General features: G+C 45.5%; 1 protein-coding gene across 6 annotated transcripts in view; it reads left to right on the top strand.

The window, feature by feature from the left end:
* Nucleotides 1–1,167: 1,167 nt before the first annotated feature.
* XIAP (X-linked inhibitor of apoptosis) overlaps nt 1,168–11,961 on the top strand; it is a 40,138-nt gene continuing 29,344 nt past the window's right edge. The window contains exons 1-2 of one of the 6 annotated variants that reach the window (XM_059732831.1): nt 1,175–1,254; nt 1,791–1,918. In XM_059732831.1, the coding sequence (XP_059588814.1) occupies nt 1,917–1,918 (2 nt within the window). In that variant the 5' untranslated portion in view covers nt 1,175–1,254; nt 1,791–1,916. Of the gene's footprint in view, nt 1,255–1,726; nt 1,752–1,790; nt 2,136–2,182; nt 2,207–2,248; nt 2,290–11,961 lie in introns of those variants that run through there. The other 5 variants (XM_059732832.1, XM_059732833.1, XM_019487782.2 and 2 more) reach the window with 5 other exon arrangements.

Here is an 11,961-nt window from a genome sequence, read left to right as displayed (position 1 = left end):
ACACATACAGGTACTCGTATATCTACACCCCCATAGATGGATAGCTATAGCTATATATAGATTAAAAAAAAAAAAAGTGTGTGTGTATCTAATGGGAACATATATACCAAGTAATATATACATGCATATCCATATACAGGTTTCCCTTGCTTTATGCTGTACATGTGTTCCTGGAAAATGGCACAAAACTCAAATTCGCATAAAGGGATCCCACTTTACAATGTAACAAATAGGGTACGTTCCAAGACCTTGAGTGTACTGACCTCCAGACCCATTTCTACCACTTTTGCAAGACAATTTTGGTACTCACCAACAGCAGATAGTACACACAAGCACAGGGCACTATCATAATGGGGATGGCAGCTGCAGAAACACGTGTTGCGGGCAACGAGCGAGAAGCACAGAGCAACACAAGAGACTATATTTTGGCATCCGCCACTCCCACAACGCAAAAAGCAGCTGACTGCGGGCTTCCACTGCACTGATTGCTGATATAAGAGTGAATTTACCTTGCATGTAACACATTTTTGGTATAAAAAAGGTCATCGCATGAGAGTGAGTTTGCATATACAGAACCCGCATAAAAGTGAGGAAAACCTGTACAGGTACCTGTACACGCACATTTACACACAAACATATGTCACTATATAGTAACTGTATATGGAGGTTTCTCTGTGTCCTGAGTTAAAGAACTATATAGTTACTGTAACCATATAGATAGATCGATAGCTTTATGTGTATATATATCTTTATCTATCTATCTATCTATCTATCTATCTATATGGTTACAGTATCTCTTTATATCTCTATATCTATCTATCTATAGATAGATAGATATAGAGATATAAAGCTATCTATCCTATACTTACATAGGTATAGATATATAGGTATACGTGTATAGATAGATCTATCTATATAGTGGTCTAGGTATAGATAGATCTATAAATAGATAGTGACATGTTTGTGTGTGTGTATATGTGCATATGGATGTGGTATGTGTGTGTATATAGGTATGTATCTATTACACCTACACACATCACACACATGCGTATCCATAGACAGATATACGCGCACACACACGCACAAATCCATACACACGCGCACGCACGCGCACACCCGTGTGTAAGGAGAGGCGCGGGGCCGGCAGGGGGCGCTGCGCGCTCGCCTACGAGGAGGGCGGAGGGGCTGGGCGCCGCCATCTTCTCGGCGGCCGCGCCGGAGCCGGTGCTGGTGCTGGTGCTGGTGCTGCGGGCGGTAAGTGCGGCGGGGCAGCGTGAGGGGAGCGGCCCCGGCCCGGCCCGGCCGGCTGCTCCGGGGGGAGGGTCGCGGGTCGCGGGCGGCCTCTCCAGCCGTGTCGTGCCGCCGGCGGGTGCCGGGTCCCCCGCGCTGGGGGTGGGGTGCGGGTGCGGGTGCGGGGCCCTTCCGGGGCGGCAGCCCGGCCTCCCCCGCCCGGGGCCGGTGCTGCGGGCTCCGCCGGGGCCGGGCTGCGAGAGGCCGGGGCTGGTTTGCCGGCTCCCCGGGGGCACGGCACTGGTGTGGGCCGGGCCCCCGCGGCCCTGTCAAAGACGAGACTTTCGCAGAAGCGTGTCTCGCGTGGGAAAGCTCCTCCAACTTTCATCGCCACCGCCCCTTGTCCCCATCGAAGACGGCCCCTCGGGTCGCCCTCGCCTCTCCCGGCCACGCCGCCAGTCTCTTCCCGGTGAGGATTACTCGAGAAGAGCTGAATTAGGGATTTCCTCGTCCAAAATAAGGTTTTCTTTCTTTCTTTCCCACCCCGCAAATGTTTCCAGCGTGCCCTGCCGCCTCCTGCGCAAAGAAATCACTTTCCACATTTGTTCGGGTCTCCTGTGATCTCGAAGGCCTGATGCGAGAGAGACGATACTGCTTTCATTTGAGACTCGCACTCCGGTTCGGGGATGTACGTGGTAGCCGCGTTGGTTTGAGACCCAAAGAAAGGCAAAAATCGAGAACTCTTGGTGCCCTAAAATGATCTTTGCGCATCCTCTGAAGTGCGCAGACGCACGCACGCCGTCACGCAGATTCCCGTTCCTCTCTCGCCGTTCCCCTTCTTCGCCCATCGTTAATTAGAAACCATCTCCTGTTGGTTTGCCAGCGCTGAGAAACTCCTTTGCAAGGTCCTGTTGCTCGTGCGGTTGTGCGCTGGATCGGTCTCTTCTCTGATCTTCCTCCCTACGTATTTAATAATGTGATTTTTATGTTGTTTATTTATTTATTTTTTATTCAGTGGTGGTCTGTCGTGCTGATGCTTTGTGGTGGATGCATTGCAAGGTAGTTTTCAACTGTTTGCATGCAACTCGGTCTTTAAAGGACATTCACATTTCATCGTGGGTATGATTTCGGTGATATACAGCATCCTAGAACTGCTAAACATCATTTTTACTAGAAGTGCTGATGTTCGTTCCCTAAAAAGGCAGGCGTGTTCAGATGTGTTAGCTGTCCTTTTGGTGGGTCTTTATTTTTCTTGTCTGTTTTGTTTTTATTGGGGGGAGGGGGAGTCTGACATGTGAGACATCTTGCACAAGGGGCTGCTTCTACCTCGCCGCCGTCATACAAGATGCAGACCCTGTGGCGCAGAGCGGATGTCTAATCCCAGCCGTGGTGCTTCAGCAGGTCACAATATTTATTGTAATGCCTTGAACACAACAGGGCTGTTGACTTCATGCAGGAAGCGGTGCTCCTGCGGGGGTCCAAATTTGGCCAAGTTCACCTATTGTGAGAAAAACCAAACGTGTTATGAAGATCAACCACATCAGAGAGATGCCTTCCTGCTTCCTTAAGCCTATCATGATTGATGTCGATACAAAACTGTCTTTTGGGGTTTTCTCTAAAGTGATGGGACCTGGTTAGCTTTCTCTGTTTCTCTTCCTTGTTTGCTGGGTGCTCGTGCTTGTCTTGGCCTGTCTTGTTTGTATGAGCTTGCTAAACTAAGCTCATTTTGCATTTTTTAAGTGTCCTGCTTTCTTCCTTACCTACCTATGCTTGTGGATGTAACCTTGTTTGGTGTTGTGCAAGGATCGTGCAACCGTTCACGTGCTAGAAGCTATATACATGGCATGGGAGCCAAGCTGATGAAAAGAGCCGCAGGCCAGAACTGGTTCAGGAAGTTCTGCACATCTTTCCTTGGCTTCCGTAAGCAAAGGTGGGAGAAATTTTCTCTGTGGCAGAAAGAACGGTCATTAGTGCGCTCCAAAACCAGGTCCATCGCAAGTACTGTGAGGCTAATGTGGTATCTCATTGATGTCAGAAAGCATAAAAATGGGCGTTATTTAAAAGGGCTCTTTACCAGCGTGCAATTTTTTCCTGTTGGGTGGCTTGGAAAGCTCTTTCAGTAGAGTTCATGGGTAATTCTGGTAACATTAGATGCTAAAAGTGCTGTTTTTCTATTTATTGATAGCACATCCGTGGTGGATGAGAGTAGGACAAAGTAATGGGATGAGTAAACAAGAATGGATGAGAGTTTAGGTCAGCTGAGGAAGAAATAAAACAGAGATTTTTTTTTTTTTTCCTCTAAAAATGTTACCTTTATCTCTCAGAAGCGTTGCCTCTGAGATGCACTGGTAGGAAGGTAAAAGGAAAACTGAATCATCTGAACTGCCTTCTGGTTCTTCCCCTTACTTCACTTTCTACCCCCCCCTAAAAAAAGTGGACAATGACTTTTCCTCTTTGAAATCATGGCTGGAAAAATCCTTCATTTGATTTACTGATAGGGTAGAAGAAACATTCCTTAGAGAATTCTGGTCATCCATTAATTTCTGTAGAATTTAACATCACTTAAAAGAAATCAGGGCTGCTTGCAGACATTGTGGGGGGAAAAACCTAGTGCTTTACTTTAAACTTGGTGCATTCCTGTGCCAAGCCCTGTGTAAACCCAGAGGAGGTGGACCTGGCTTGCCTGAGGTCTGTAAAAATTGGGTGGTTTAGTGGGGCTTTTTTGGTGCTTTTATCTAATAGCTGATTGAATCTGTTAGCAAAAAATGCCCCACTGAAGTGCCTGACCTATATAGGTGCTACAGAGCTGGTTTGAAGCAATATGCTGCTGCTTCTAGTGAGGAGTGGGTTTTTTTTTTTGTTTTTTACTTGTTTTTTAAATACCTGCAAGTTTCTAAGTCTTTAGGGTTGTGAGAGAGAATTTGTGAGCTGATGTCATGTCATTTCCCTCAATTTAGAGACAGCTTAACAAAACACTGCAGTGTAAAGACTGTTGGCGACCTACATCCTAGCAGCGTAGTGATGTGGTCAAGAATGCCTTTGGGGCTAGGAAAGACATTTGCCACATGATTTTTTTTTTTACTTTACATTAAAACTCATACCAAGGTGCAGGATTTTTGGTCCCAAGACGGTGACCACGGCGCAGGGCACCTGTCATGTGGCAGGGTTACCCTTGTGGCCCTCAACAGCTCACTAAAACTCATTAAGCAGCCCTCCAGCCAAAATAGTTGCCTGCTAGGCTTGTGCAAAATTTCACTGTTTTGTTCCGAAGCTGTTTCGACACATTTCAAGCTCGAAACAGCAAAATCAAAATGAAACAAAGCATCAAAACAGCTTTGAAATGAAATGAGGGCACTTGAAACATTTCGAAGTGTGTTGAACCAGCCCGGTGGTGAGAGGCAGGGGAGAGCCAGGGCTGCACTCCAAGCGGCTCTGCAGCCCCATGTAGCTCAGCCCAGCGCGGAGCGCAGCCCTGGCTCTCCCCACCTCCTGCCACGGGCTAGACCCTGTGGGGCCCACGGAGCTGATCGGAGTGCAGTGCCAGCTCTGTCCACCTCCCGCTGCCGGGCTGCGCTCCAAGCAGTTCCATGGCCCCATGGAGCTCAGCCCGGGGCAGGAGGCAGGCAGAGCTGGGGCTGCACTCTGCCTCCCACCACCAGGCTGAGCTCCATGGGGCTGCGGAGCCATTCAGAGCTCAGCCCAGCGGCAGAAAGTGGGCAGAGCTGGGGCTGCACTCCACCTCCTGCCACCAGGCTGAGCTCTATGGAGCCTGCCGCTGGGCATGGACTGCTCCCAGCGCTGGTCCCAGGTGGCAGCAGCAGCCTCCTATCATCCAGCACAGATCCAGGGGCCTGCACCCCCAGGAGGAGTCCAGCACAGCCCCACAGCTGGCAAATTTTGCTTTCAAAACTTTGAGGTGCAGTTTCCGAGAAACCTCTGCACCCATCTCTTTGAAACTTGGCAGGCTTCATGCCCTCAGAAGGGGCTAGCATCCCTGCAATTTGCATCTAAATCAGGCAAGAAAGACAACACTTTAGGCATTTTCATGATTCCCATTATAGCCTATGGGCAAAATATTGAAACCATTTTGACAAAACGAAATGAGACAGTGCTTCAAAATGAAATGACAAAACAAAACACTGTGCCTTCAAAACGGAAGTCGAAACGAGATGGTGGTGTTTCGCACAGCCCTGTTGCCTACCCCTGCTCTAAATCCTCTTCTGTGAAGCACCATTTCTACTTTACTTTTTGCTGAGTAAGTTAGCCACCTGCTGCACAGCCGGTAAAAGTTGTAAGTGAGTTCTCATTGAAATCAGTGCTTGTTAAGGAAATGAGTTATTTTATCAGTATACCCTATGTCTGTTGGTCTGGCATCTCAAGAGGCTTCAGCTATCCTGATTTATTATACACCAAGCCTGCTTTCAATTATAGTACTAATAGCAAATTTTCTTTCAAATTAACCTATAATTTTGGTCATTGCTGGAGGAGGGAGGGAATATATATATATTTTTCATTTTCTATTTTGTTAAATGTATCTTGTCAGGAAAAAAATGAAATGCATTAGTACTCTCTTCTTGTATACCTTTAGATAATCTTATTTCCTTGGTGTGAGTCTTAATGTAAAGTAAAAAATACATAACAGATTCTTTCTCTTCTTGCATTGTCTGAAAGAGCTTATACCTTTTCCTCAAGGGTCTAAGATAGGATCAGTATCTCAAAAAGAAAATGTATTTCAAGGAAAAGAAATGCTAGGAATGAAATTAAATATGAAATTATATAAAATATTCAGGGGCAGTTGCATAAATTTGCACATAGCCATGTACTTCAGGGCACTGATCTGGCTAAATACCTTTTAATTTAGGTCAACATGTTGCTTTTAAAGGAAAACACTGGCAGTTTTTCATAAATTTGTACTTCCTTAAATTCACCTAGGTCCAGATTCAGATTTGTATATTTTTTGAGTACAGCTTAAAATGTAGATGAATCGCAGTGAAATCTAAATATTTCTTTGAGCTTGAAATTAAAATAGTGACATGAAAAAATAAAACTAATAGATGGGGAGAGGTAAAAATAATTTATGGCTGCAAGGGGATATAAAATTGCAATAACTTAACATGCTTCCGAACTGAGTGGTAACTAATGTACCTAGTTGATATTCTCTTTCAATGTATTTTGCCTTTTCAAATACCGCATCACTTCTCTGTTTGACTATCTCATCTCTTTTTTTTTTTTCTCCCTTCCTCTGACTACTGCACCCACCAGTTTCATTTTTCTGTCTCCTGCACTCTCATCTGTCACTTTGAGAGTCCACTGCCTCTCCTTACTTCTGGTTTAAAAAAAACAAACAAAAAAACAAGGTCCCAATTTTAGCCTTTCTTTTAACTCTTCCCTTTGTATCTTCTACATGCTTCCTTATTTCTATCAATACTTCTTCGACCTTTCCCTTACCAGTCCTCCTTTACTGGTTCACCTATTTTTTCTTCGAGTTTTAACGTCAGAAGGCAGCATTATGGTCATCTACTCTGATATTCTGCAAAACACAGAAATGACTGTTTCATTTCCAAAATCAAAGCTACCAGCCATGCCTCTTGGCACCCAGGAGCCTGAGTACCTAGATTCCTGGTACCTGGCATTGTGAACATTAGCATTTGGTGCGCACAAAGCACTTATCCTTTATGAATAGCAGAAGTGCTTTGTTTCGTTGCAGTGTGGTGTGCAAGTGCATCATGTTAGCATCCATGGGTTGCTATTGAAGCCTCCTTCCTTGTTCACTGAAGCAGGTGGGGGATGGCAGTGTTTGGGGCTCCTGTCCCATTTTGTGAGAGAATGACCAATGTAATGCTTAGAGAAACTGTGAAAGGGAAAACAAGCGTGGACCCAGCAAAACAGAGGTAGTTACTTTAAAAAAAAGTATTTCACTGGTTTCATCTGCTGTGCATCTCTTATGATCGTGAGCTTGGGATTGCTGTGGATAGGTAAAACTGTGCATTTGAATTGACATGGTAGGTGCTTAAATTGCGTTTTTTTCTTTGGCTTAATTAGTTTGAAGTTGTTTGGAGGAAAACTTATTTATATTACCTTATAACAAAACTGTGACTTCTAGGCCAAAGTTTTCAGAAGTGGTTAATGATTTTGGATATGTGAACTTTGGAGCGTCTAACTTGAGATGGTTGAAAGTAGCCTAATTACTCCCCCGCCGTATGTGAGTACTTAACGAGTGCTGAAAAAACAGAGCTCTTTAAAGACTCTCCAATATAGTATGGAGAATTACTAGTCAGCTTTTAAAATCTGGGTATTAATCTTCAAATTTGGAAACTTTCATAATTAGGGGCTTCTCAGTTGGTAGTTTGGGAGAAGGAATAGAACATATTTTCTTTCAGGTTTTTTAGCCTGTAGCTGTGATTTGATAAAAGCTGCTGATGGTAAATTGTTTCCGAAGCTCTGATTCCTTAACTATATTGAAAATAGGGGTTATGTTTTACCTTCCTTTGGGAAGTCTATTCCCTTGCTATTTGCAGGTAACAATGTCATGTAACACTTTTCTTAAAATGAACAGTCCAGTCCCCAGGAAACTTTCAGACATGGGTACCCAGAATTCAGCACCAAAGCAGCCAGGTTTTTATGCTCAGCTACTACTGCTTAGACTCATTAAATGGGAGATGACTGCTACATGCCACAAAACATGGTCTTACAGCAACCAGTAGGGCAGAGCAGTGATAAATGAATTATTTTGTATCATGTGGGAGGTTGCCATAGTAGCTGTGTACACATACAGTGTTTCTTCCTCTTTCGCAGAGCTTGTCACAGGATTTGTTGTTGGTTGCAGGTCAGCACCCTGCAGGTCACTGCATCCGCAGCAAGGAAGAGCTGAACACTTTAACTCATCTGATGAAGTGAAATTCTACAAATCTAAATTTGAGAGCATTCCCTTTTTTAGAAATGAAAATGGTAATACTGGGTGTGCGCAACTTAAAATAGACTGCCACAGGAGCCTACGAGCTTCTAAGTTAATTTTGGATTTGAAAACTCTCCAGACTTCTTAACTGGGATTTTGATGTTGAAATCATAATTAAGGCTAGTTATGTGTACGTGTAACCCTGTTAATACATATAATACGAAGGTATATGCTTTTAAAATCAGTCTTCCCATTGCATGTTTTGAACATGTCTTTTTTTTAACCAAAATGTAGGTAGCAGTTTAAATGGAAAAGGCAACAGGTGCAGCCTTAGCTTAGTACTTATGGTACAATATTCTAATCAGGATTAATCATCAAATCCTAAAAATTGACTGATATGCTGTAATATTTTCTTTTTAATTTGAAATGAATATTCATTTTAAAATTTTCTCTTGCATTATAACAAGAGCTCTATTTATATGTATTCATACACAGTTATATAAATGCACTTATTCATACACATTAGTGACATACTCATTTCCCTTTTGTGGTCGGTCCCTCCATACATTTTGTATTGACGTGGACAGTATCGAAGTCCTACTTCTCGCTTCTTAATTTGAGGTTATGCATGTAACACTCCATGATTGAATGGTGCAGAAACAGGAAGTAATTAGGAAGTCAGCCTCACTTCATTTTTTCCCCTAGAAATGTAAGCTCCCTCTCTGCACCAGGCCACGGATCCAGCTGCGGCTGCTCTGGCTGCTGCTCTGTGGCTCTGAGCAGTGCCCACCCCTGCTGTTCTGCACCCACATCTGTGCCCAGGTCTTAACAATCCCCATGCCCTTCCTGGGAAACCCCGGACAGGGGCTCAGGGACTAGGCTGGGCTGGGCCTGCCTCTGCCTGGACAAGCTCCCTTCCCTTCCAAGCTAGCCTCCCCCTGCACAGGCTGCTTTAGTGGGTCAGGGGGGCTCCAGGCCTGGTTCTGGAGACTACTTCTACCTGGAGTATCCCCTCCTCCCCATCTTTCTCCCTTATACACATCCCCTGGCCCATCACACACTCTTACACACCCTGTTGCCACCTCCCCGCACTTGCCTCCCCCAAGCCCATCACAACTCACCTGAGTGGTTCCCAGGACCAGAAGCCCCCTCAGGACTGGCAAAGCACCAGGCCAGGCAGGGCAGCCTGCCACCTAGCCAAGCCACTCTTCTCCCCTCCCCTCCCGTTCCCTTCCCTCCCCGTGCCCTGCTACACAGTGCGCCCCCAGCCATCACCTCTAGTGCTAACCCCAGCAGAGCTGCCAGGAGCCATGCAGCTGTACACTAGTGGGATATGGTGCGTTGAGTAGCAGAGCAGCAGCCACCGGCACAGTGGATGGGCACTGCTCGCCTCCAACACCCTGGCCTCCGGCCACCACCCTGGCTGGGTAGCACCCAAAGCTGCGGTCCCCAACCCTGCCGCAAGGGTGCCTGGTCTGGTGGGCAGGGGCACAGCACGCACTCCCTCCCTCCCTCCCTTCCTTCCTCCCTCCCTCCTTCACTGAGCTACTGCCACTTATGCCCCAGCTGGGCAGTGCCCCCAGCCTGAGCCCATCTGGGATGAGCCACAGCGAGATGAGGCATCCTGCCCCTGCCCTGGCCTTGGCCCATGGCACAGGACAGGGTGATTGCTGACCCAGGCCCCCCGGCAGCACAACCCTCGCCTGACCCACAGGGGTCTTCCCCAGCCCTTTTGGAGAGGGCCCCCAGTGCCCCACCCCTTACCCACCAGGGCCCAGTCCCCAAAGGTGGCAGAGGGAAAGTGAGTGTGAGCCAGCCCTGGCTAACCCAGGTTCTCAGGCATTGCCCCTCCCCCCCTGGACAGGGCTTATGGTTTCCCACTCTTCTGCAAGTACTTCTTAAAAGCTGGAACTCTGCCGGCCGGTAGAGAGCTGTTTGCAATAGGGGCAAACCCGCGTTTTCCCACTTCAAAGTGGAAAATACACGTTTTTCTCCCTTAAAGGGGGAAATCCGCGTTTTTTCACGGGAAACCTGGATCCCTGCTTATGACCGACTAACTGTGAGCGTGTGCTATCCTTAGCGATGAAAACACAAATAACAGCACAAGCAGTGGCAGAACATGATCAAACCCAAAATAATACAAATATTCTAGAGCAAGTAGTTACCATTTCGCAGGTCATTTTGAATACATTTTACATAGAGGGGAAAATGTGATCATCATGGATGGCTAATTTGCCTTCTGGGCTTTTTCAAACACTTCCAAGTTGGGGGTTTTTTTGCAAAAGGAACCAGATGAAGTTTCACTTACTCTGAATTACAGTATCAAAATGCTGAGGTATTTTTTTTGTTGAATTTAAGCAGAAAACTGACTTGATTTTTAACACAGTTCTGAATCTATTTAAGCTAAATGGCTATAGAGCATTAGATAAAATGGAGTAGGAAACAAAAATAGGCAGGCCTGGCAGGATTTTCACTCATTAGAGGAATAGGAGCAGTGCGTATGGGCGGGGCAAGGCCTAGTTATAGCAAAGAATTGGATTGCTAGCCTCAGGAAATTCAGAGTCTTCATTCCCTCAATCTCAAGTTTTTGTTACCTGTTTACACTGTTGTGCTGCGGTCTTTGTAGACATAACAGAGGGGCTTTAAGCTCTTGAGATCTGTACTGCTCAGCTGTGGTGGTATGGTGCTCAGTATGGGATGCAAAACTAGCTTGAGAAGCCAGATGCTTTCTTTTTTTTTGTTCTTTCTCATGTACAATACACCTCTGAATAAGGTACATACCTTGTTTTCCTTCATTCTGCCTTTCAAAAACAGCTATTTCCTTTAAAATATTGGTAAGTGGCAGCAAGTAACTGAGTAGCAGCAGTGAGGAGCCCAGCATGCTTATTGTGCTGTTCCATGTGGAGCACATGCAGCCTTATTTGTTTTAAAAAAATTGGGTGTCAAAGCAACAGAAAAAGAGGAGTTATTTAAAGCATTTAAATACCTTGTAAGAGTCTGTTAATCTTAAAATGTCTAATTTCTTGCAAGGATTTGATAGGGTCATCTCTTTTATTGGGCTAACTATGTAGTTGGGCTAAAGTTAGACAAGCTTTTGAATTCCAGACATTCTTTCTTGCAGACTTTATGATGGCTTTGCATTATAAACATAAGCAGTTTGAGAGTAACAGTAAAAGATTTAAAAAATAAATTTAGTTTTACAACTAGGCATTCTCTTCCATGTGGGTGGAGCTAGAAACAAGCTTGGTAGAAAATATTGGTTAATCTCCTTAGTGGTTGGGACTAATTTTCAGAATTGAAAGACATTCCAGGCTCTGGTACCAGGATCTGGTAAAAAAAAAAAAAAACAAAAACATTTTTGTGTTGTATTCATCAACTTTTATACCTGTTAGACCAAGGGGGGAAAATGATGGGTAGAGTTCATGTGACTTCCTAATGTTAAGGCCAAGGAGTGGACTTATAATGCCTGAAGTGATAGGCCTATATGTTACATACTAGAGCACCTTGCTTCAATATTTATGGCTTGGGCCACAAGTGAAACAGAAATACCATTTAGAGGTTTTATAAAGTGCTTTGACATCTGCAATGGTCCTGTGGCTCATGCATCCATGTGAGTATGGTAAAATCTCCGGCATCCCCATGGTGAGGGGATTGGCAGTTACGTAAAAATAACCCAGCAGGGGTTTTCAGATAACTCAGAGCCGGGGGTGGCGACTGCGCATGGGGGGGGGAGGGCAGGTGGCAGCAGGCACACACCAAGCAGTGGCAGTGCAGGGTAGTAGGTGGTGACAGCAGCTGCCACATGCAAGTTTCCCCCCCTTGCCCCCCTGCATCCG

The sequence above is a fragment of the Alligator mississippiensis genome, chromosome 8, assembly GCF_030867095.1.
Source record: "Alligator mississippiensis isolate rAllMis1 chromosome 8, rAllMis1, whole genome shotgun sequence".
NCBI lineage: Eukaryota > Metazoa > Chordata > Crocodylia > Alligatoridae > Alligator > Alligator mississippiensis.
Note: the sequence above shows the minus strand (reverse complement) of the source record. Positions and strands in the feature narration are given on the sequence as shown.